At 44.5% G+C, this 26,274-nt stretch overlaps 1 protein-coding gene across 2 annotated transcripts; it reads right to left on the bottom strand.

Moving 5' to 3' along the window:
* Positions 1-178: 178 nt before the first annotated feature.
* DPH7 (diphthamide biosynthesis 7) lies at positions 179-26,274 on the bottom strand. Of its 2 annotated transcripts, none has more exons than XM_075060532.1 (10): positions 26,134-26,274; positions 25,410-25,571; positions 16,140-16,282; positions 15,392-15,479; positions 14,107-14,201; positions 12,770-12,936; positions 11,935-12,007; positions 3,838-3,903; positions 3,453-3,625; positions 179-2,212 (listed from the first exon to the last, which is right to left on the bottom strand). In XM_075060532.1, exons 2-10 carry the CDS (start codon positions 25,548-25,550, stop codon positions 1,746-1,748), a joined length of 1,413 nt encoding a protein of 470 aa, XP_074916633.1. In that variant the 5' UTR covers positions 25,551-25,571; positions 26,134-26,274; the 3' UTR covers positions 179-1,745. The 2 variants fall into 2 exon arrangements, with proteins under 2 accessions (XP_074916633.1, XP_074916634.1); XM_075060533.1 differs by having other exon boundaries at positions 179-2,209; positions 26,134-26,241.

Genomic DNA, 26,274 nt, shown 5'->3' with positions numbered 1-26,274 from the left:
CAGCAGCATCATCCCACATGCAAAATAAAAGCAACAGTGTGTGTGTTGCTTGGTAGGTATCTGTTTAACAATAATCTGAACTGTCTGTGCAATCCAGCAGCAGATACCACAGAACAGGACCAATATATTTGAGTTTCCTTGGAACTTTTCAACTGATAAATAAGAAGAGAGATATAACTCACTTAAACTTTTTATTTTAGAAACATCCAAAAATAGTTTTTTTAATTTTAACAAAAACTTTTGTTCACAATGCTGATATGCATCTCCATAAAACAGCACTCAAAATAAGAGGTGTTCCAAAATACACATGGTACCCTCAAACAAGGTTTTGTGCATTAAGATCTGTACATTGTTTTAATAGCTGTAAGTATTTACTATTACAAAAACTATAGTTGCTGCTGGTGTTTCTTCCCTTCAAGGCTAATGATTCATTAAGATCCTCAAAGAAAAACCATACAACCTAGAAGTTATTTTAAGCTGGTTTTTGGTTGATAGTAATCAGGAACACCCGGGTAGTGCCCCATTAATGTAGTGCCTTACTGGTATTTCATAGTAAAAATCCAACAGGGCAACCTCAAGGAATTCTGGAGACATCCTATTTAGGATTGCATTATTAATAATTTTATGTTTTTAAAGAACATCAGGAAGTGCTACCAACAGAGTTTGAGGGTTTTGAGATTTAAGCTGAAAAACCTGCATATCTTTTTTTTAAACCTGATTTGACCCTAGTCTCATATTATAGGTCTCACTCTCTGGATATGGGTTTGTTGCAGAGTTTGCTTTTTTAAAAGGTTTCTTTGCTGCAAGCACTAATATACAATGAGATTCACTGTGTGATCATGCAGAACCAAGTGGTGCTTGTTGACAAGTGATAACCTGAAAATCAACTTGTACTCATGCAGTAAATTAGGTGTAAAATTACACATATGCAGCCACAGCAGAATGCTCATGATTAAGACACTTTTCACTACACAACTTCACTTGCAATCTGTTCTGTCATGTACACTGAGACAATCTGGGATTTCATTCTAAAAGGAATTTCTCTGTATCCAAAGTCACGATAAACATGTTCCCTGTGCAGCATGTCCTCACAGCATATGACAGTTTACAAAACAAGCCAGTGACCTATGCTTGTATTCAAACACCCATATAAAACTCCCTTGAACGTTCAAATCCAAATTTTGTGGTTATGTAACAGTGTGCATATGTAATTTAGTAGCAAGGTTTGGTTGATGTGAGATGGGGCGGATTTTGTTGGGAGAGAGGGACAAAGAAAGGTGGCACCCACCCACAACTCTGGAATTGGAGGCAAGACTTACAAATGCAGACTAGTTGTCAAGGGACATATATTTCATGCCTAAAGAAGCATCCCCTGAAATGCACCACTGTCACTCTGAATCACAACAGTAAAGGACAGCCAAGTAGAAGCACCCACGTTTTACTATGTCCCTCAGCAAAGGCAGGAGACTATTCATTTTGGCTTAGTCAGAGTTAAACACAAAACACTAAGAATGTAGTTGCCTTAATTTAACAGTACAGGTCTTCAGAAATTCAGGAGCTATGAGCTCCCAGGCAATAAAACTGGAAAAACCCCAGTAGAAGTTATACTGGGCATAGGCTGCAGATACCGTTCTCAATACAAAAAAGTCTCCTATACTTTCCCTCTGGGACATTAGAGAGAGAGGGACTTTTCAAGGCTGTTTGAGTGAAATCGTGTTTTCAGACTAGGAATAATATTTAATATTTTACTCTGAAGGGTTGATTTGACTGGTTTCCCATTTCCAAACATGTAGGATGTTATCATAAAATGAACAAGTCGCTAGGATGCTGCTCTCTCTCTGAGCCTTTGCTAATTCAGTTTGATCACGCTTGATGTCCAATCCCCTTCCATCAAGACACTGAGAATGAGGATCAGAACCACTCTCTGGTCTGAGCTGGGAGATGGTGCCTTCACCCTCCTCGTCTAACAATACATCAAAAGTAGCTGTAGGAGATTCATAAACTATCTTCAGGTTCTGGATTTGCAGATCCAGTTTCTTGCCTCCTTGATCCGAACTTGCCACTGGTCCCTCAGACAACTCGGGTGCAGAAAGTGGGTCCTGTTTTGCAGCCAAGGAATCTCTTGGGGAGAGTCTTGACCAATCAGCTCCATAAGCCAAGGAGTTATGCAAGATGTAGGATGACACAACAGTGCATTCCTCAGTGTTTTCTGCTAAAAAGAAGAATAAGTGGAAATCAAGCTGCAAAGCCCAGTTTCAGGTAGCTTGTCTGCTAGCTGTTCCAGTGCTGACAATTTAGTCAAGAAGAATTCCCCTATTCCACCCCCAGTGTTACTGATTACCGTTCTCCTTCACACGACAAAAAGATTCAGACACCTTCAAGAAGATATGAGGCAATGGTAAAAAGGAAGTTCTCCCCATCAACTTTCTATAGCCTCTTTATAGCCTCATCTTCACTCAGCTCATTGGAGGGGAAAAGAGGATCAGCATGCCTATGCAGCTCTTATAGGACTCAGAGGAGAGGCACCATGAAAGCAGTCTCACACAGAAACTGAAAATGCAACAATTGCCAAGACCTATACCCTATATTCTTTTATGGCAGATTGTTGTCCCCACTGAACATCTGGCCTTCCATTCTATGAGGTGGAGAGCACATTTTAAGTGATCAGGTAATAAGAGTTTAGCACTAACCAATCATAGCACTTTTCAACTTCAAAGTGCTGCACAGATATGAACCAGTTTATCCTCATCACCCCTTCCAACATGAAGTATTATCCCCTTTTCACAGAGAGGTTAGGTGACTTGCCCAAGGTCGTACAGCCAGATAGTGGCAGAACCAAGAATCTGACTGCAGTCCTGTGTAACATGGCCTGAACACAAGTGCAGGCTATAACTCACACTTAAACACTGGGCAGTAACTGTGCTCGGACTGGTTTGGAGGTTGTTTGCGGCAACAAACAGCCTTCTCAATCACAGACCTGTTAGCTCAGGATACAGTTATTACCAAGTTAATAAAAAGCATCTAAGAGGCAATCACACATTCAGAAGTGTCTCGTCATCCTATCATTTGGATGAAGCAATGAACTGAAGTGGCCACATGAATGGCTACCACCCTCATGCCAGAATGCAAGGGTTTGCGTAATATGATTGAAAACTAGTTACAGTAGTACAAATCAGTAGTCACAGTGTCCCTGCACTATGACTGGCGAGACAACTCCAAAATGGTACAATAAAATTGTTGGTCCATCAGGGGAAGTATAGAGGAGTACACATGTCAAGCAAGGAGTTCTTACAAGTGAATTGAACAGCTAGACTTCTTGACAATATATTTCTACCATTTATTCAGTGCAGTAGCATCCATTGGCCTTCCCTTCCATCTGTAGTCAGGAAAGATGAACAGCAGTGTGTGGAGGAGAGGAAAGAACATCCTTTCCTGCTCTATTGAACACTCACCCATACTTCCTTGGTAGTCAAGGATTTTGAATCCATTATGCATGCAAGCAGCCAACAGCAAGTGCTCACGTGTTGGGTGCCACTTCAGCCTCCAAACTCCACCCTCAACATGGGTGTCTGCCAATGGCTGCTTCATATTCCTGGTGTCCCATAGGAGAACATGTTCGTCATAGCTGGAAACACACACCACAAATAAACATGCACAGACCAGCAAAGGAATTTTAGTGCATTGTGCACAGAAGTAATAAAGAGGATGCAATGCACTTTCCACCACACTCCACTGATGTCAGCCTCTTCCCACAAGAGCTTTTGGGGAAGCAGCCATGGACTGCAAATAATGAGGCAGGTGAGGGATGTCAGGTAAGAGCATCTAGAGATAACTCACCTTCCTGTAGCCAGAAGATACTCCCGGTGTGGATTGCACTGAATGCTGCACACGCCCATTGAATGTCTGCAGAGGAACAGCATGCATCAGGAGAATGGAGACCAAGAAAGAGTGCACAAAGTAAGAAGATAGTTTCTTTTCTTCTCAAAATTGGAGAGTTCTATGGCGACCTTCATTGCAACAAAGCTTCTTACAATAAGGAGTTAAGGACAGCCTTAAACCCCGGGATAGTGATTGTACTGCAGTACACAGGAAGAGAGTAGTCCTTTTGCCAATTCCAGATAAAATAATGGAACAGATGATACCCTCTTAATTTATTGAGTCCTGTAATATAATTCATACCCAGCAACATGGGGTATGGAAAATAGACCTTGTCAAGCTAACTTAATTTTTTGTTTAATGAGATTACAAGTTAGGTTGATAAAGATAATAGCATTGATGTAATAGACTTCTGTAAGGTGTTTGACTTGGTAGCACATGATATTTTGATTAAAAACTAAAACAATGCAAAATTAACATGGCATATATTAAATTAATTAAAAGCTGCCTAACTGACAGGTCTCAAAATATAAATGTAAACAGGGAATCATCACTGAGCATCCTCTCCAATTTATTAACATCCTTCTTGAATTGTGGACACCAGAACCAGACACACTATTCCAATAGCAGTTGCACCAGTGCTAAATATAGAGATAATGTAACTTTCCTACTCAAGATTTGCCTGTTTATATATCCAACAATCGCATAAGCCGTTCTGCCCACAGCGTTGCGCTCGGAGCTCATGTTCAGCTGATTATCCAGTTGTCTCTCTAGTGGGGTCCTGTAGGGATCAGTTCTTGTCCCTATACTATTTAACATATTTTAATCAATGATCTGAAAGAAACTGAAATCAGTTTGCAGATGACTCAAAGTTGGGGGAGTGATAAATACTGAACAAAATGGTCACTAACACAGAGCGATCTGGATCACTTGGTAAGCTGAGTACAAGCAAACAAAATGCATTTTAATATAACCAAATGTAATGTCCTATATCTAGGCCATATTGACAGGCAGAGGGGTTCTATCCTGAGAAGCAGTGACCATGAAAAAGACTTGTGGCAATCTTTAAATCCGGATTGATGTTTTTCTGGGAGATATGCTCTAGTTCAAACAAGAATTAATTCAGGTCAATTTATATGGCCTCTGTTACAGAGAAGGTCACACTACATGATCAGATTGGTTCCTTCTGGCCTTAGAAAATATAAACTCTGCTAGTGCCCATGTGCGTCTTGAGCTTTATTAAGAGCAATACTCCTGCCACGCAGCTTTCCAGCAGGAGAGTATTCATTGGCAGCAATTCCAAGACTCAGAGAGGAACAAATTTATGGCATGATGTGGCATGGGTTTCTGCAAAATAGCTGCATGCCAGAGAGGTTGATATAGTTCCCCAAGTAGTAACTAACAATACACCACAGTGTCTTATCAGGATTATAAACAGAGCTTAGTTGAAAAGTGGTACACACGGTTTTAATTGTAGGGTATGTCTAGTAAAACACAACTACAAAAGAAATTAATGTAAAAGGATGGGAGGAGAGAGAAAATAAAAGTTTAGCAAAAAGCTGCCCTGTCTTTAGTCATTTTAAAATGCAGATGTTACTCTTGGGAGTTTTGTTGGTCTCCATCAATCCATTTCTTTTAAGAAGAACCCACCTCTACCATTTTAGTGCAGGGCGCAGAGAGGACAGGAGGCAAAACAATCCCAGACTGAGATGAACTGGTGAATTTAATAGGTCTCTCCATTTCCCAGAGGCAAGTGCAGGATATTTTCTAGCACAGGGGTCGGCCACCTTTCAGAAGTGGTGTGCCAAGTCTTCATTTATTCACTCTAATTTAAGGTTTTGCATGTCAGTAATACATTTTAACCTTTTTAGAAGAACTCTTTCTATAAGTCTATAACATATAACTAAACTATTGTTGTACGTGAAGTAAATAAGGTTTCAAAATGTTTAAGAAGCTTCATTTAAAATTAAATTAAAATGCAGAGCTCCCCGCACTGGTGACCAGGACCCGGGCAGTGCGAGTGCCACTTTACAACAGCTCACGTGCCGCCTTCGGCACACGTGCCATAGGTTGCCTACCCCTGTTCTAGCATTTAGTCCAGTGAAGGTTTTTTCACCACTTCCCTTGGAGAAAAGCATTCTAGAGCCCAACAGAGCTTTGTCAGGAAGTTCTTTCTTCTATCTAGCTTAAATTTTGCCTCAATTTCCTTTCCATTATGGATGGGCACATCTTTTTATCCCAGTTCCTTGTACCATACTAATTCTGCTCCATACTTAGCATTTACACCTTTTGAATCTTGGTAGCTTTATATCCCCCCATATTTCTTAGGAAAGCTGAACATGTTTCCTATAGCTCTTATTTTTCCTGCACAAGTCAGTCCCTTCAGCTCCCTGATCAATTTTTATTGCTCCTCTCCAAGTTCTCTCCAATGTATCAATATCTTTCTGGTACTGAGAGGCCCAGGTGTTGACCATCATCTGATCATCAGCTGTGTTGAGAGGGACTATCCCCTCCCTGTACTGTGAGGCCTCTGCATACGCAGCCCAAATTTGCATGGTGGACCATTTTGCTGTCATTTCATACTGCAAACCTATGTCCCCTTCTCAACCCTCGGTGTCCCATCCATTATAGAGCCCTTTGGCACATTAGTTTTAACACATCAAGTGAGATGCATTCAAATTCTTCCAGAGTTGGAGGCAACAACTGGCTTGATTTAACATCCAGAAGATTAAGCATTATCTACAAGTTATGAGGAGGCAAGACTTACAAACGCAGACTAGTTGTCAAGGGACATATATTTCATGCCTAAAGAAGCATCCCCTGAAATGCACCACTGTCACTCTGAATCACAACAGTAAAGGACAGCCAAGTAGAAGCACCCACGTTTTACTATGTCCCTCAGCAAAGGCAGGAGACTATTCATTTTGGYTTAGTCAGAGTTAAACACAAAACACTAAGAATGTAGTTGCCTTAATTTAACAGTACAGGTCTTCAGAAATTCAGGAGCTATGAGCTCCCAGGCAATAAAACTGGAAAAACCCCAGTAGAAGTTATACTGGGCATAGGCTGCAGATACCGTTCTCAATACAAAAAAAGTCTCCTATACTTTCCCTCTGGGACATTAGAGAGAGAGGGACTTTTCAAGGCTGTTTGAGTGAAATCGTGTTTTCAGACTAGGAATAATATTTAATATTTTACTCTGAAGGGTTGATTTGACTGGTTTCCCATTTCCAAACATGTAGGATGTTATCATAAAATGAACAAGTCGCTAGGATGCTGCTCTCTCTCTGAGCCTTTGCTAATTCAGTTTGATCACGCTTGATGTCCAATCCCCTTCCATCAAGACACTGAGAATGAGGATCAGAACCACTCTCTGGTCTGAGCTGGGAGATGGTGCCTTCACCCTCCTCGTCTAACAATACATCAAAAGTAGCTGTAGGAGATTCATAAACTATCTTCAGGTTCTGGATTTGCAGATCCAGTTTCTTGCCTCCTTGATCCGAACTTGCCACTGGTCCCTCAGACAACTCGGGTGCAGAAAGTGGGTCCTGTTTTGCAGCCAAGGAATCTCTTGGGGAGAGTCTTGACCAATCAGCTCCATAAGCCAAGGAGTTATGCAAGATGTAGGATGACACAACAGTGCATTCCTCAGTGTTTTCTGCTAAAAAGAAGAATAAGTGGAAATCAAGCTGCAAAGCCCAGTTTCAGGTAGCTTGTCTGCTAGCTGTTCCAGTGCTGACAATTTAGTCAAGAAGAATTCCCCTATTCCACCCCCAGTGTTACTGATTACCGTTCTCCTTCACACGACAAAAAGATTCAGACACCTTCAAGAAGATATGAGGCAATGGTAAAAAGGAAGTTCTCCCCATCAACTTTCTATAGCCTCTTTATAGCCTCATCTTCACTCAGCTCATTGGAGGGGAAAAGAGGATCAGCATGCCTATGCAGCTCTTATAGGACTCAGAGGAGAGGCACCATGAAAGCAGTCTCACACAGAAACTGAAAATGCAACAATTGCCAAGACCTATACCCTATATTCTTTTATGGCAGATTGTTGTCCCCACTGAACATCTGGCCTTCCATTCTATGAGGTGGAGAGCACATTTTAAGTGATCAGGTAATAAGAGTTTAGCACTAACCAATCATAGCACTTTTCAACTTCAAAGTGCTGCACAGATATGAACCAGTTTATCCTCATCACCCCTTCCAACATGAAGTATTATCCCCTTTTCACAGAGAGGTTAGGTGACTTGCCCAAGGTCGTACAGCCAGATAGTGGCAGAACCAAGAATCTGACTGCAGTCCTGTGTAACATGGCCTGAACACAAGTGCAGGCTATAACTCACACTTAAACACTGGGCAGTAACTGTGCTCGGACTGGTTTGGAGGTTGTTTGCGGCAACAAACAGCCTTCTCAATCACAGACCTGTTAGCTCAGGATACAGTTATTACCAAGTTAATAAAAAGCATCTAAGAGGCAATCACACATTCAGAAGTGTCTCGTCATCCTATCATTTGGATGAAGCAATGAACTGAAGTGGCCACATGAATGAGAGAGAGATGTGACTGTTACTGTTAAGTTTATCAATTAATTCAAAATCTCCTCTAAGGCATTTCAATTTGTGACAATTCCCTCAGATTTGTCACCTACAAAGGACAGTTCAGGTTTGGGAATCTCCCTAACATCCTCAGCCATGAAGACTGGAAGCAAGATTCATTAGTTTCTCTGCAATGACTTTATCGTCTTTAGTGCTCTTTGCATTTCAATCGTCCAGGGCCCCCTGGTTGCTTAACAGGCTTCCTGCTTCTGATTAGTAAAAAACATTTTGTTATTACCGTGAGTTTTGGCTACCTGTTCCTTCAAATTCCTTCTGGCTTTTCTTATTACATTTTTTACACTTAATTTGACAGTGTTTTATGCTCCTTTTTATTTACCTCACTAGAGTTGACTTCCACTTTTTAAGAGATGCCCTTTTATCTCTCACTGCTTCTTTTACAGTGGTTGTTAGCCATGGTGGCCTCTTTTTAGTTCTTTACTGATTTTTTTAATTTGGGGTATACATTTTAAGTGGGCCTCTATTATGGTGTCTTTGAAAAGCCCATGCAGCTTGCAGAGATTTCACTCTAGTCACTGTACCTTTTTAATTTCTGTTTAACTAACCTCCTATTTTTGCATAGTTCCCCTTTCTGAAATTAAATGCCACAGTGTTGGGCTGTTGAGGTGTTCCTCCCACCACATGGATGTTAAATTTATTATAATATGGTCACTTTTTCCAAGCAGTCTATTATAGTTCCTCCTTGGACCAAGATCCTGCACTCCAAGGACTAAATCGAGAAATTGGCCTCTCCTCTGTGGGTCCTGTACCAGCTGCTCCAAGCAGCATCATTTAAAGTATTGAGAAATTTTTAACCTCTGCATTTTGTCTTGAGGTGACATGTACCCAGTCAATATGGGGATAACTGCAATCCCCCACTATTACTGAATTATTTGATATATATAATTGGAGATATACCTATCTCCTAGAACTGGAAGGGACCTCGAAAGGTCATCAAGTCCAGCCCCCTGCCTTTGCTAGCAGACAAGTAACTGATTTTGCCCAGATCCCTAAGTGGCCCCCCCTCAGGTATTGAACTTACAACCCTGGTTTAGCAGGCCAATGCTCAAACCACTGAGCTATCCCTCCCCCCTTTGATAGCCTCGCTAATCTCCCTTAGCATTTCATAGTCATATCAATGTCCTGGTCAGCTGGTTGATAATGGAAGCCACTGTTCTATTCTTATAGAGCATGGATTACTATCCCTAAAGATTCTATGGAACATGTGGATTCGCTAAGATTTTTACTTCATTTGATTCTACATTTCTTTCATATATAGTGCCACTTCCCTCCCTCCCTCCACACGACCTGTTCTGTCCTCCAAATATTTGTTACCCCAGACTAATTGTGTCCCATTGATTGCTCATTCCATCGGTTTCTGTATGCCATTATATCAATATCCTCCTTATTCATAGGCACTCTAGTTCACCATCTTATTATTTAGACTTCTAGCATTTGTGTACAAGCACTTTAAAAATTTGGTCACTGTTTACACTGGTCTAACAATTTTTGAGAACGTCCCGCTTCAGAGACAAAAGGTGGTATTTATTATGTACTTTGATGTGCTGATATTCAAACTATGACAATAAACAACGGATTGGCTACTGTTTCTAAAGATATATAAGTTTTTACATTTTATGTCTATGTATATGTGTAGATAGTAGAGTTTTAATCATAAATTGTAAACCTAGGTTTTCATGGGTTGATGGTTGCTTTAATCATGATAATATTTCACCTGTCTGTTTATGTAAACATTAAAATCAGCAAAAGGGTTATATAATAAAATTATATGAAACAAAAGGCAAAAAAACTATTAATGTACATAGTTTACCTATTCAGTGTCTACTCGCGCTTCTTGGCTTGTCTCTTGTATTCATTAAATGAGCATCTCTTGTCACTGTCCAGCAATAGTCTGCAGACTGATGGGCCCCTTTGGCCCTGATAGCGTTTCCCTTGTTGCAATTCCTGATGAATATCGCTCGCCATGCTCGTCGCTCATACTTCCGCAGTTCAGTGGAAAAAATCTAGATGAGAGTGCAAAAATGTAGTCTTTAGTGACATCTTGCAACCAAGGCTTTGTATGCCTGAGGAGGTTTTCCACCAACAACCTGTAGTTGTCTGCCTTGTTTCCGAGAAATTTATTGCACTAACTGGAAGGCTTTCCATGCCGTCTTTCCCTGCCACGCAGTGCATAGTCAAATGCATCATCGTCAAGAGTTCACGAATCTGAGGACCAAACAAAGACACCTTCCTTTATCTAGTTCATTTAACCTTGGAAATTCTCTACAGAGTATTTGAAAGCTGTTGTGTTTTGTCAATGGCCTTGACAAAGTTCTTCATCAGACCCAGCTTGATGTGTAAGGGGGTAACAAAATCTTCCTTGATTCAACAAGTGGTGGATGCTGAACACTTTTCCTCCCAGGCTCAATGACTGTCAGAGTGGCCAATCTTTCTTGAGTGAGTGGGAATCTCTGCACAACTATCCCCATTCGCAGAGAAGAACAGCAGTACTTTGTGTATCCAGCTGCAGACAAGCAAGAGAGCACAACTTCAAATCGGCCACAAAGCTGCACTGATGTGTCATAGTTTATGCACCTCAAAAGTTGTTTCATGTTGTGTCATAGGTTTCCTTCATATGACTGCATGACCAACTGGAATTGATGCAAACATTGCCATTATGCAGCAAACCAGCTTTAAGACTCGTCTTCGATGATCAATGAACAGTCTCCACTCATCTGGATCATGAACGATGTTGAGGCTGCCACACACCATTGAATTATTGCAGGCTACAAGATCACCTTCATGAAGAAGAATGGGACAAGATCCTTTTGACAGTCACGGAACATGGAAACCTAACATCACCTGCCAGGAGATTCCACTGCTGTAGTCTGGAGCCCAAAAGCTAGACTAGAGCCAATCACAATTTAAGCATCATTTTCATTTCTCAGTGACCCAGAATTAGTAAAGTTTGACTACATTATTTCAGAAGCATTTTGGCTGTAGAGCAGTGTTATTTGTCTGCCCTTTTCTGATGTGTCCGATTCTTTTTTATAGGATGTTTCTCATCTGATCTGGCCCATACTTATCCTCTTCCCATCCTCTCCTCCTGACTAACCTAGGAATCCTCATCAATAGACTCTCCTCTAAGAGACATCTCTAAGAGAACAAAGGGCGCAGATGGACAAGATCATGTCATGCCCTGAATGGTTAAAAGCTGAAATTTAAATTTAACTGGAATTATGGGAGAGAACATACTTAGTCATAGTCGAGTATCAGAGGGGTAGCCGTGTTAGTCTAGATCTGTAAAAAGCGACAAAGAGTCCTGTGGCACCTTATAGACTAACAGAAGTATTATGCTCCAATACTTCTGTTTGTCTATAAGGTGCCACAGGACTCTTTGTCACTTTTTAGTCATAGTCAATCATGCATCATAATTCTATGGCCATCTGAGTGGCTTAGTTACCTCTCGCTGGTGAAGATAGGCATTTCTGGGCAGCACCTGGTATCCCAGCCCCTCAGCATGCAGTCATCTCCACCTGTACAAGGAGAGATTGTCTCTGTATTAACACTAGTTGGGAAATCAGTGCACCATAGAAGAAGCTGAGATTTGACAGCTCTGGAGCATGACTAGAGTTGGAGACAATGCCCTTACTGCTGTTGCACTCAGAAGACCATAGCAGGACTTGCGTTTTTCAATGGAATGAAGGGCAGAGCTGTTCCGTGTACTACAAAGATTTCAGTTCATCCAAAAGTGTGAGGTAGGATCAGGGAGGGGAAAGGGTTGGAAAGAACCCTACCTAAATGGAAATAAATAGTAGTCAACATTTATTTGGCACCTTTCTTCCAAGCATCTCAGAGCACTTCACAAACGTAAACTGAATCTCTATCTCCACTTCACAATGGGGATATCAACACTCAGAGAAGTGAAGTGATGTGCCAAGATCAAACTCTAAGTCAACAGCTGAGCTGGAACTAGAACCCCAGAGCCCTCACTTCAGTTTCCTGTTCTGATTACAATGTACTATTCCCTCTTGGCTCATGAACAGTCAGGGTGGGCATTTCAATATCCACAACTTCCTACAGTCACTCCTTCAAGGATTATTTTTCCAAGCAATGGCACAAACACTGAGAAGATGTCAGCTGGCTGGTTCAGCAGCAAGAAGTGTCATCATGATGCACATGCAAAGGGTAGGAGGGAAAAGAGAAGTTGCCACCATGGAAATGGGTATTTTGATAGCCACGTATCTATAGGATATTTTCCTGCCCCTCCCCCAAGAAAAGGCTTTTAGTGTTCACACCTGAATACACAATGTCTGTGTCCCAGTAATTAAAAGCAGCAATCCAGGCCTCAAAGTTGTGAGCCTTCCACTGGCTGAGAATGTGCACGGAAGGAGCAGACTCATCTATTGACAGTAGGTTCAGCTTCCCCTTTGAATCACTGCTGATTACTCTCAGTGGGTGACCACTACAGCAGGAAAGACAGACAGACATGTTAACGTTTAAGACAACTCATGTCCCAGCATTTAATCCAGTGACTTTCTCCTTCACACCTGCAGCCATGTTACACCCTGAAAAGACTAGTTAACACACAAATGATGAGTATCTGTTTATTAACATAGACATGGAGCAACACTAGGGGAGCAAGGCTTCCAAGCAGACACCAATGCTGGGCATCTGCAGAGTGCACCAGTCCCCTGTTCTTAAGAGCTGGATCTCATCTTCAGTCTACACTGCACAGGAAGCACAGCAATATTCACAATCCCAGCTCCCTGCTCTCAAACAGGAAATGATCATCTCATACTGATTTGGGACAATTAATTGAAATAAGGTCTTTAGTATCCTATAAGCTTCAAAACGCTATTGAAACACTCATTAAGATGTCTCATCTGTCCTGTGAGGCAATTTCCCACACTGCTCTCCCACTCACTGGGTCTGCAGGGGCTGGGAATGCTGCAGATGCTGCATGTTCAGCCCCATGGGAGGTAGAAGGCCTTTGCTTCCCAAGTGATTAAGCAGCAGCGACAGACTTTACAGGGATGCCCCTCTGAATCAGCACAGATAGTGGTTATCCCTTTTTAAAGATGGAGAACAAAAGATATATACAAAGGGACTTGCCCAAGGCCAGAAGTTTTGTCAATTCATTAAACAGTGTGCACAGACACAGTATAATGGACACAAGCAATTAAAAAACTATTCCAAATTAAGTGAAAAAATGTCAACTATAGAACTCCCCCTGGTTCCCAGCCCTGTGTTCAATCCACACTTCTCTTTCCGCCTAACTTTGAAAACAAACAGTTCCCTTCAGCCTGAGGGTGACATTTAACTAATTTTACATGGTGAGGACATTCCTGGAATCAACTCTGGGAGAAGACAGAAGAGCAGCCACTTCTAGACTGAGTTTCTCAGCTTCCCCACTACAGGAGACTACTGGGGCTCAGACTAAGTTGAGTTTAGATTTTACACAAGCCCTAAAGCTGCCAAGGCATTTCCTTGTTAATGGTTCATATGCAGAGACCCCACAGCAAACGTCTCTGCATGAAGGAGCCTCAAAGGCAATTCTAAGCCTCTTGAGAGCAGGGACGGTGGAAGTGTTTTACACACACACACACACTGCCATACTTATTCCCCTCCTCACCACTGCTCCCGTCCTGTGGACCAGTCCAGAGACAAAGCAATGCATTGTGCTCCTAAATCAGCACTGCAGAGTGGCTCCAACATGCAGCTGTTCTTCTACTAGAGAGAATAGGAAATCGATCAAAATCAGGAAGACAGAAACAACCACACAGACAGTATCTAACTGCTCTTTCACCCCTCACTGGGGGACCCCACAGGTGGCTGCATTCCATGGATGCTGTAGGTTCATACCCTGGAGAATTTTAGGATGCTTAGCATTATAGGAGAGAAAAATCCTAACATATAAGCCATTGAAGTGCCAGATACAAGCACTACTATCCACATAAGGTGCCTCCCATTTCCTGTACTTAAACTCACTGACTCCTCAACTATCCATCCCAGCAGCTCCTCTATTTCAAACCTCATTGTGGCTAGAGGGCCATCTAGCCACAGTGTCCTAACTTACTTCTAGGCTGGCTTCTGCTCTCTCCACTCCCTTGAAACTGCCATTTAGTCATCAAAAACCTCTTCCTCACAGAGTCCCTTCTTCACACTCAATCTCTATGCTGCCTTTAACAATGCCCCATGCCTCCTCCTCAAAACTTTATTTGGTGAGCCTCCTGATACTTGAACTTCTATGACAGTTCTATCTCACCAACTGCTCTTTCAACAGTTGTTTCTTCTCCCCAGCAACTGAAGAACCCCAGGCTCTCTGTCTGTTCTAATTTCCCTACCCCTTCTCCGTTTCTCCCCTCACCGTCCAGTCTTCACAGATAGACAGAGGCAAGCTTGACTCCCAGATATTAGGAACAAATTGTTGGCATTTGCATTTAGGAAAAATGCCACATACACAAAAAAAACCCCTCACTTGTAAAGTGAACACATTAGCCCTGGAGTCACTGAAAGCACCATGGAGCCTTTCACCCCGTCAAGACTACGCGCCGTATCGGCGCGTTAAAATCGATTGCTCGGGGATCGATATATCGCGTCTGATCTGGACGGGATATATCGATCCCAGAGCGTGCTTAGATCGATTCCAGAATTCCACCAAAACAAACGGAGTTCCAGAATCGACATGGCGAGCCGCGCACATCGATCCCGCGCGGTAAAGACGGGTAAGTAAATCGATTTTAGATATTCGATTTCAGCTACGCTATTCTCGTAGCTGAAATTGCGTATCTAAAATCGATTTTCGCGCGTAGTGTAGACGTGGCCTTTGACACCATTTTCAGTAACACCACAGCCTTTGTACATGACCAATGAAGCTAAAGGAATTTACATTAATGACTTTCATCCCAGTCACCTACCTCACTTCCAGTCAGGTGGCAGAGCTCCACAGTTCCCTTGGCATTTGCAATGCCCAACATGGGATGTTGTGCGACGGAAATGTGGCACCTGGAAGAGTAATTGACAACGAGGTCTTGAACTCAAGCCACGTCTTGCATTAGAGGAAAAGAAAACAGTCCAGAAGGAGGAGCTATATTGTTTGATTGTTTTTTCTAAAGTTCTTTGACAAGTGTCAGCCAGGCAGCATACTCTCTACCTGCAACTACCTTAACTTGCATTGCTCCTGTTCCCTTCAGCTGCCCTTTTTGTGTGTGTGAGTGCGTGCGTGCGCGCACGTGGGGGGGTGGGAGTAATTATTTTTAAGAGTCATAGCTTTAAAACTAGTTTTCACAGCCAATGAAGAGCTAGCACCCCCAGCTGCTACTGTCTATCCTGCTGCTTCCCCTGGTTCCACAAGCACAAACAGAATTGCCCCCAGGCTGGATAAGCAGCAGGCACAGCTTAAGTGTGGGATGCCCACACTGAGAGCTAGCAGTGCCTTACTGATATTTTTCATCCTAGAACAGAATAATAATACAAATGTTATTAAACTAAAAGCAGAGACCTTGTACAGCACTGTGATCACCAGAAGCTGCTTATTCATTACTGCACTAGAAGCTACTGGCAGTTGGAGAGAAAGAATACCTACAGCAGCAGTCCAGGCACAGGTAACCCTTGGCCACAAGTGCCAAAGGAGCCTGATGTCCCCACCCCACTAGCCAGCATTACCATTTGATGTCTAGGATGGCAGCAGTTTCAATCCTTTGAATTTCAGTCAGTGGGATGAAAGGCTGCTCTTCACTGTAGTGATACATGTAGAGGCGACCAAGACGTGTGTGGGGCTCATCACTCTCACTGGGGTTTACACCAGGCTGCATCGAACAAGGGAAAAGGAAGTCTGTAAGCTTAGGGGCTATTTTCTCACCTCCTTCATATATTGTAACATTTCTGCCTCAAAGACCCTGTCAGAAAGCAAACCAAGTTCTACTAGTCAGAGCAGGGGACAGAGTCAGCACTTACTGTGTTGAGTTCCCAGCTCTAACAACAACAAAGAACCATAGAATATCAGGGTTCGAAGTGACATCAGGAGGTCAACTAGTCCAAACCCCTGCTCAAAGCAGGATGAATCCCCAACTAAATCATCCCAGCCAGAGCACTGTCAAACCTGACCTTAAAAACCTCTAAGGAAGGAGATTCCACCACTTCCCTAGGTAACCCAGTCCAGTGCTTCACCACCCTCCTAGTGAAAAAGTTTTTCCTAATATCCAACCTAAAACTCCCCCACTGCAACTTGAGACCATTACTCCTTGTTCTGTCAAATCAACTTACCACCTGAGAACAGTCTGGATCCATCCTCTTCGAATCCCTTCAGGTAGTTGAAAAGCAGCTATCAATCCCCCTCATTTTCTCTTTGCAGATTAAACAATCCCAGTTCCCTCAGCCTTCCTCATAAGTCATGTGCTCCAGCCCCTAATCATTTTGTTGTCCTCCACTAGACTCTTCAATTTTTCCACATCCTTCTGTAGTGTGGGGCCCAAAACTGGAACAGTACTCCAGATGAGCCCCCCACCAATGCCAAATAGAGGGCAATGACAGTCCTCGATCTGCTGGCAAAGCCCTACTATAACAGCCCAAAATGCAATTATCTTCTTGGCAACAAGGCATACTGTCGACTCATATCCAGCTTCTCATCCACTGTAACCTCAGTCCTTTTCTGCAGACATGCTGCCTAGATATTCGGTTCCAGTCTGTAACAGTGAATGAGGTTCTTCCTCGTTAAGTGCAAGACTCTGCACTTGTCCTGTTGAACCCATCAGATTTCTTTTGGCCCAATCCTCAATTTGTCTAGGTCCCTCTGATGCTATCCTTACCCTCCAGCATATCTACTACACCTCCCAGTTTAGTGTCATCTGCAAACTCCTGAGAGCGCGGGTCACGCCATCCTCCAATCATTAATGAAGATATGAACAAAACTGGCCCACGACCAACCCTTGGAGAACTCCACTTGAAACCGGCTGCCAACTAGACATGGAGCCATTGATCACTAACCCGCTGACCGATGATAAGCCACTTTCTATCCACCTTAGTCCATTCACCAGCCCATACTTCTTTAACTTGCTGGCAAGAATATGTGGGAACGCTATCAAAAGCTTTGCTAAAGTCAAGAACAACACATCCACTGCTTTCCCCTTATTCTCTCAGCCAGTTATCTCAACATAGAAGTCAATTACGTTAGTCAGGCATGACTTGCCCTTGTGAATCCATGCTCACTGTTCCTGATCACTTTCCTCTCTCTAAGTGCTTCAGAATTGATTCCTTGAGGACCTACTCCATGATTTTTTCCAGGGACTGAGGTGAGGCTGATGGCCTTTAGTTCCTGGATCCTCCTCCTTCTCTTTTTAAAGACGGGCACTACATTAGCCTTTTCCAGTCATCCTGGACCTCCCGGAGGCCATGCATTTTCAAAGATAATGGCCAATGGCTTGCAATCACATCCGCCAACTCTCTTAGCACCCTTGGACACAGTGCATCCGGCCCATGGACTTGGTGCTCCAGCTTTAAATAGTCTGACCCACTCTTCTCACAAAGGGCTAGTCACCTCCTCCCCATGCTGTGCTGCCATGCAGCAGTCTGGGAGCGACCTTGTCTGTGAAGACTGAGGCAAAAAATATCATTGAGTACAGTAGCTTTTTCCACATCCTCTGTCACTAGGTTGCCTCCCTCGTTCAGTAAGGGCCCACATTTTCCTTGACTTTTCTTCTTGTTGCTAACATACCTGAAGAAACCCTTCTTGTTACTCTTAACATCTCTTGCTAGCTGCAACTCCAAGTGTGATTTGGCCTTCCTGATTTCACTCCTGCATGCCTGAGCAATATTTTTATACTCCTCCTGGTCACTTGTCCAATCATTTGCTGTAGGGCCTTGGGAAAGTCACTACAAGATGCCAAGCAGCCACCACTCCTGGAAAAGCCAATGATATCTACACATCCTCAGCAACTCTGAAAAATCAGGCCCCAAGCTCTGTTAGGAGGCAGGTAAGGGATAACTGTATCATTTCACCCAGCTCTGGGATGGGACTCTGCAACTGTTTAACAGCCCTCAGCAACACTCAACAACGATTTAGGGCAGAAAGGAGTATTAGATTCCCATATTTAGTTAACTGAGAAGGAATATAGGGAGGCAGAGTGAGCTGATATTTGGCTAGGAAACAAGGGCTTATGAAAAGGGCCATGGGCTCTTTAGCAATAACCAGTCCACGAGCACTATTGTACTTGCTGTTCAATACCTTTGTATTGCACCTTTCAGAAAGGCAACCCTCGCACAGCTCAGCTCTTCTTAACACTAAGCTGGAGCACTGATTCAAGACTGACTCAGAAAAAAGCATGCCATCTATTGAACGAGCATCACGCATCACCTAGGCATTCCTTGGAAGTCTCCCACACAAGTCCACTGCTTAGTTCTCAAGATCAGACAGGAACATAGTTTATGTTAAAAACAGCAGAGAATCCTGTGACACCTTATAGACTAACAGACATTTTGGAGCATGAGCTTTCGTGGGTGAATACATGCATTTGACAAAGTGGGTATTCACCCACAAAAGCTCATGCTCCAAAACGTCTGTTAGTCTATAAGGTGCCACAGGATTCTTTGCTGCTTTTACAGATCCCGGACTAACACGGCTACCTCTCTGATAGTTTATGTGGAGGGTGCACTGGAAGTGGTTTTCAATACGAGAGTATGCAAGTGAAGAGGGTAATGCCCTGTCACTTGATGAAAGCAATTCAAAGTGCTGTTCCACTTTGAAAAAAAAGTGACTGTAAAATTGGTCACTACTTACTCAGCAGTTTTGACAGCTCTAGGGATTCAGAGCTGCTAATTTTAACTGTAGTTTTTTTAGTTGTGTTTTACTTCTAATAATCTTTCAAAGCTAACAAAACTATGAAAGGAGGAATTGGGATCTATTCCATGTTGGACATAATCACCAAAATTGTTACCCAACTTTAATCAGCCACACCGGAGTAACCCACTGAAAGCCAATGAAAGCCAGGTGTCACTGAAGGCATAATTTGGCCCAAAGGATCTTTATTATTGGTGGTCATGAAAAAGATAGGAAGAGCCCAGCTTCACTGTCAGCTCTCAGAGTGAGTCTGTACAGCTAGCAGGGAGAAGCAGACAAACAACCACCACACACCTTTTTATATATTAACCAAGCACCTTGTATCTGAAGTCACTAGGAGACAGCAAATGTGAAATTCACCGTGACAATTTTACAGTGATTTTCCGAGTAGAACCACACTTTACATGAAAATATCAGACACACTGTGATGGATTGGCTCATAGAAACCCCCTTGGGGCTGCCAACTGATGTGCCAAGACTACTTCTACCCGTTTTCCTGCCCTGTCAGCTTAGGACTTCAGGACCCACTAGACTGCTGCAAACTCAGACCCAGGGTCTGAACCACATCCCCAACAGCTGTTGGCTTAATTGAAAGCAGCTACAGAAGTGTTCTTATCTTTAACACTCAGATGCCCAACTCCCAGTGGGGTCTAAACCCAAATAAATCTGTTTTACTCATAAACTGTTCGCCCTCTATAACACTGATTGAGATATGCACAGCTGTTCCCCACCCCACTCCCAGGTATTAATTTACCCAGAGTATGTATTAATAAGTAAAAAGTAATTTTATTAAATACAGAATGTAGGATTTAAGTTATTCCAAGAAGTAACAGACAGAACAAAGTGAATTACCAAGTAAAATAAAACAAAACACACAAGTCTATGTCTAAGAAACTGAATGCAAACAACACCTCATTCGTTCCAGTAAGCTTCTGTTTACAGACTAGTCTCCTGCTAGTCCGGATCCAGCAATCACTCACACCCCTTTGTTCCAGCTTCTTTCGGGTATCCGTGGGGGGTGGGGAGGCTCTCTCTCTAGCCAGCTGAAGACCACATGGAGGGGTCTCCCACGGACTAAAATAGACTCTCTCTTGTGGGTAGAGACCCCCTCCTCTCTCCTATGCAAAGTCCAGCTCCAAGATGGAGTTCTGGAGTCACCTGGGCAAGTCACGTGTCCATGCATGACTCACAGTCTTTACAGGCAGAAGCCATTGTCCACATGGTATCTTGTATCTCTCCAGGAAGACTTCTTATGTGGACTGGAGCATTCGAAGATGCATTGTTCCTTAAGTGCCTCTTGACTGGGCACTTAACTTTGCAAATTCCTTTCTAAAGAAGTTGATCATATGCCTCACAAAAAACTTACTTAGGCCATGGCTACACTTGCAGATGTAAAGCGCTTTGGGTTAAACCAGCCTTCGGAGAGTGCACTAGAGAAAGCGCTCCAGTCTGTCCACACTGACAGCTGCAAGCCTGCTGGTGTGACCACATTCGTTGCACCTGAAGCAGCATTTGGAGCGGTGCATTATGGGCAGCTATCCCATAGAGCCCCTCTTCTCATTCTGGCGCTGTGGCTTGTGGGAAGGGGGCATGGAGTGCAAGGCATTCTGGATCCTGTCCCAGCGCCCCATGATGCATTGTTTCACATCCCAGCAATCCCTGTGTTTCCGTCTAAAATTGGCGTCATCTTTCAACAGTTTCTGTGCAGGTCTGCGGGAATGAAGCCCAAACTGCTGCGGAACATGCTGACGAGTCTCGCCAGCATGCCTCGTTTGGCAGTCGAGTTACTGCTTAAGATCCTAAGTGACAGTGAGGAGTCCGACGATGATATCGAGTCACGTAACGCATAAGACATGAAATTGCTTGTCTCATTCACAGACATGCTCTCCGCCATGGAACACCGCTTTTGGGCTCGGGAAACAAGCACAGAGTGGTGGGATCACATCGTCCTGCAAGTGTGGAATGACGAGCAGTGGCTGCAAAACTTTTGGATGAGAAAATCCACTTTCATGGGACTGTGTGCTGAGCTCACCCCCACCCTGCGGTACAAAGACACGAGATTGAGACCTGCCCTGCCAGTGGAAAAGCAGGTGGCTATTGCAATCTGGCAACTCCAGACAGCTACCGATCAATTGCTACCCAGTTTGGAGTGGGAAAGTCGATGGTTGGAATTGTGTTGATGCAAGTTTGCAGGGCCATTAATCGCATCCTGCTCAGAAGAACCGTGACTCTGGGTAACATGCATGACATCGTGGCTGGCTTTGAACAAATGGCTTTCCCTAATTGCGGTGGGGTGATAGATAGGACGCATATTCCTATTCTAGCACCAGCCCACCTAGCCTCCGAGTAGGATAACCAAAAGTGGTATTTCTCCGCGGTTCTCCAGGCACTTGTGGATCATCATGGTCATTTCATTGACATTAATGCAAGCTGGCCCAGAAGGGTGCATGACACGCACACCTTTCAGAACACTGGCCTGTTCAAGAAGCTGCAAGCTGGGACTTTTTTCCTAGACCAAAGGATCACCATAGGGGAAGTCGAAATGCCCATTGTGACTCTTGGAGACCCTGCTTACCTTTTAATTCTGTGGCTCATGAAACCCTACACAGGGAGCCTGGACAGCAGCCAGGAATGGTTCAACTACAGACTGAACCAGTGCCGAATGACTGTGGAGTGTGCTTTTGGCCATTTGAAGGGCTGCTGGCGTTCTCTTTATGGGAAGCTGGACTTGGCCGAAGACAGCATCCCTGTGGTTATATCCGCGTGCTGTACCCTCCATATTTGTGAAGGGAAGGGTGAAAGCTTCACTCAGGCATGGGCCTCACACTTCAACACCTGGAGGCTGAATTTGCACAGCCAGAGAGCAGGGCTATTAGAGGGGCCCAGCGTGGGGCTGCAAGGATTACGGATGCCTTGAGGGAGCAATCTGAGGCTGAAAGCCACCAGTAATGTCTAGTGCTCTGCACGGGAGTTGAGTGTAGTGGCTGTGTTTGGTACACTGACTTGCAGTGCTTGTTGCTTTCCTGGGCTAAGGTATATTTTGCTTTATGCACTAATAAAGAATGTTTTCAAAGTAAAAAACTCCATTTATTGAAAAAAAAATTCATTTATTGAAATAAAACAAAGTAACATAGAATTACCAAAAGGACAAGGGAGTGGGGTGGGGACCGGTTCACTCATAGGCTTCAGTATATCCTGATTTCATACTCTAAAATACTGTCTGGAGTGCTGTGCACTGAGTGCTGCACTTTAGGATGGCTATAAGGCATGTTGAGGGGGGTTGAATGCAGTGAATAAGGGTCGTAGTTTTCATGGGTGGGTGGTAAAGCTATGGGTGTAGGAGGCAGCTGGGGGTGGTAAGAACCCAGATGTTGGGGAAATTGGGTTGGAGGGGACATGGGGGCACAAGAGGAAGAGTTTTGGGACAAGGGCTGCAGGGGGGCAAGTGCACTGGTGTTCTGCCTGCATGGCGACGAGTGCCTGGATAGAGTCCGCTTGGCGCTCCATTATGCTAATCAGCCGTTCCATGCTTTGCTGCCAGTGCGTTGCATTTTCCTGGCGGATTCTCCTTTCGCTCTCCCTCCACGTCTGTGCCTTTCGATTCTCATTTACAGACTGCTGCATGACTTCTTGCAAAATGCAACACTTAACAGAGGCAGCATTGTACACACCAGACAGAGCAACGATTCCCTCGCACTTAAGGAGGGCAATCACAAAAATCATATGTTGCCTGTCCCAAAACGAGCGCACATAACCCATGGGAGCCCCAGAAATGGTAAGCAAGCACAGGGTCCATGGGGACTGATTGTTTCATGGCTGTACTGTCCTCTGGGTTTCTGTGCCTTGAGAAGAGCCAACAGTTGCAAGAGAAACCTATACTGAACACTGTGCCAACATCCTCCACAGGAGTTCGTACTGGAAGATATCTCGCTGCTGAGGGTGAACAGAGAAGCAACGGAGGGTCTTTTCCTACAATGCGGCTTCCGTCCTGGCCCATACGCAGCTTGCCTGCGTGCAGCAATGGTCCCCCATCCTCGCCTAAAGAGCCCGTACCTAAAAATTTCCTTTCCGAAAAGAAAGCCGCTTACCAGGAACCTCCTCTGTTGTTTGTCCTTCCCCAAGCACCGGACACCACAACTGGCTGCCTTCCTCCTGGCTCAAGAAGAGCTCCTGGCTGCTTGCATCGAGGGATTCTGGGGTGTTTCCCCTCACCTCAGCACCACTGCTCGTACATTCCTCCCCCTCCTCCCCCACCTTGCTGTGCTGGGCTCAGAAGCATCCATGGTGGTCGTTGCAGTGGAAGAGGGATCGCCCCCAAGTATTGCATCCAGCTCTTTGTAGAATTTGCAGGTTGTGGGGGCAGCACCGGAGTGGTCGTTTGCCTGACGGGCTTGCAGTAGGCATTCCATAGTTCCTTTACTTTAACCCGACACTGCACCGCATCCCAGCCATGGCCCCTGTCCATCATGGCCCTTGATATGTGCCTGAAGGTATCATAATTCCTACAGCTGGAGCGCAGCTGGGACTGCACAGCTTCCCCCCCCCCCCCCTCCAAACACTGATGAAGTCCAGCAACTCGCCATTGCTCCAAACTGGGGATCGCCTGGCACATGGAGGCATGGCCACCTGGAAAGATGCACTGAGAGCACTCCACATCTGGCTGAGCAAACAGGAAGGGGATTTTCAAAATTCCCAGGGAATTTAAAGGGCGGGTCTGACACTTGGTCACCTGAGGACAGGGCATCAGAGTTCAAAAGTGATGACCAGAGTGGCTAAAACAGGTATTGTGGGACACTTCCAGAGGTCAATCAGAGAGCATTAGGTGTCCACACTGGTGCTGCGGCGCTCCATTGACAGCGCAACAAACGTTATTCCTCCCAGGGAGGTGGAGTACCAGGAGCGCTCCAGCCGCGGAGTCAGAGCGCTCTATGTGCCTTGCCAGTGTGGACGGGGGAGTGAGGTAGAGCGCTCTTGGCGGCTTTATTGAGCTATAACGCACAAGTGTAGCCAAGGCTTTAGAAATCAAGCAAGCATACAGTCAATATTCATAACTTCAAGTACAAAAATGATATATGTGTACAAATAAGATGAATAGAGTCAGTAAACCATAACCTTTACAGAGATATGTTACATGGCACATGTAGCATAAAACATACTCGTTATGTCATATTCCCATAAAGCATTATGGGATACATTGTCACACACACAATTAAACATTCCCAAATTACAAGAGATCAGCACAATATAAAGGGCCAGATCCTTTACGGAACTCCCATGGGTGGACCCCTCCCTACGGTTCCAGCATCAACCCGATGACCAACACAACACTGTATTTACAGTTATTCACATACCGGAAACAAGCAGCAAACCCAGAGGACTTCTTCTAACCAGTCCAGAGTTCTTTTTATTTTTGATTCTCTATTTTCAGTAAAAGTAGCAACAAAGAAAAGACCAACACAAAATCCCAAAACTACAACCAGAGATGTATTTAATCAGTTTCTTCACTGTCCCTCATTACAGGGCATAAGCCTCACTTTAGAGCACAACTATCCTTCCACAATTGAGGGGTTGATTTTTTGTTTGTATGCTTTTTACTGAGGCTATAGAAAATATTTATGCTACAGAAATGCCTTCCACATTCTCTACAGCTGACAACTTTGATAGTTTGCTTGTCTCACTCAATTTTGAGTCTTTTTCCCATATGCAGGCCTTAGCACGGTGATAGTAGCATGCACACAGAGTCGGTGAGCAATCAGAAGATGAGATACATTTCAAGGGAACTACCCCACCTCCCAGTGCAGACAAATGCATAATACAAGTCAGAAGTGGATGTGAGCTAAGCAGTTTCAATCTGGGAAGAAAGTTCCCTGAATTCAGGCTTGTCTGAATCTGCGAGTTTGGGTTAGGTCAGGCTCTTAATCTCTTATGCTGTGTCCTAACAAGATTTCACATCTGTGCAGTTTACTGCTGAGAATGGGGTAGCAGCAATCTGAAAACTCAAGGAAGCTGAACTCAGTTCACACAATGCATAAGAGGTCAGGACTGGCCTATGTCACTGCTGTTCAATCAGCCCTCCTAATACTATCATTTCTATCACTTACCTTTCTATCAGGTTTCTTTAGCTGGTAGGTGCCACAAACCAGGATGCTATGCCAGCCTTCCACAGGGCACCACTCCACAGCATCTGCACTGTATTCAGTGTCTACCACTTGAAGAGTCTGAGTCTTGCACTGCAATGCCATGTCAGAACATGCTCATCCTGCCTAGAAAGGAGCAGAGCACAGAAAACAAAGGTCAGACAAACAGCGCAAGGAAGCAGGGAAGACACAGTGACCCAGAGTGGGGCGTGCAGAGCACAGCTAAGCTGTCCCTGTGTGGCCTGAAAAGCTACAAATGCAGCACAGCTCCTGTCCTGGGAGAAGCAAGCCCAGCAAGCTTCCGGCAGTTCTGTCGTACAAAGACCTTGTTCTCTTCGGCCCACAGAGATGCTAGGCTCTCTCCCTAGACCGCACAGTACATGAGCTGTGCAGCTCAATGCAAAGGGCACAAGGGAACCCAAACCCCGCTGGATAGTCCCTCCCCAAGAGAGGATTTACAGAAAAGAACAGTGAGCACCAGGCCCACATCTGTCCCTCTCAAGTCACACCAGGGAGCCAAGTGTCTCGAAACAGGCATCCGTGCGGGGGGGGCAGCAAAGACAGGCAGCTCAGCCACGGCCCCCAGTGACAATCTGTTCACTCGCCACCAGGCTCCCAGACGCGAGGGCCGCCCTAACATGCCAGGCTCTCTGCCGCACCCCCTCGCCGGCGGCTGTTCACCGTTCACCTCGGCGCGCAGCGGGAGACCCGGGCCGCTGGGACAGGGCTGGGGCTGGGGCTTCGAGCGTTCAGCGACCCCACAGTGGGCAGCCGGCGGGAAGAGCTCGGCTCAGCCCGTCTGCTTCCAGGTCAGGCTGAGCGCTCGGTT

The sequence above is a fragment of the Chelonoidis abingdonii genome, chromosome 24, assembly GCF_003597395.2.
Source record: "Chelonoidis abingdonii isolate Lonesome George chromosome 24, CheloAbing_2.0, whole genome shotgun sequence".
Lineage (NCBI taxonomy): Eukaryota > Metazoa > Chordata > Testudines > Testudinidae > Chelonoidis > Chelonoidis abingdonii.
The sequence above is the reverse complement of the archived record's forward strand: the minus strand, read 5'-3'. Positions and strand labels throughout refer to the sequence as shown.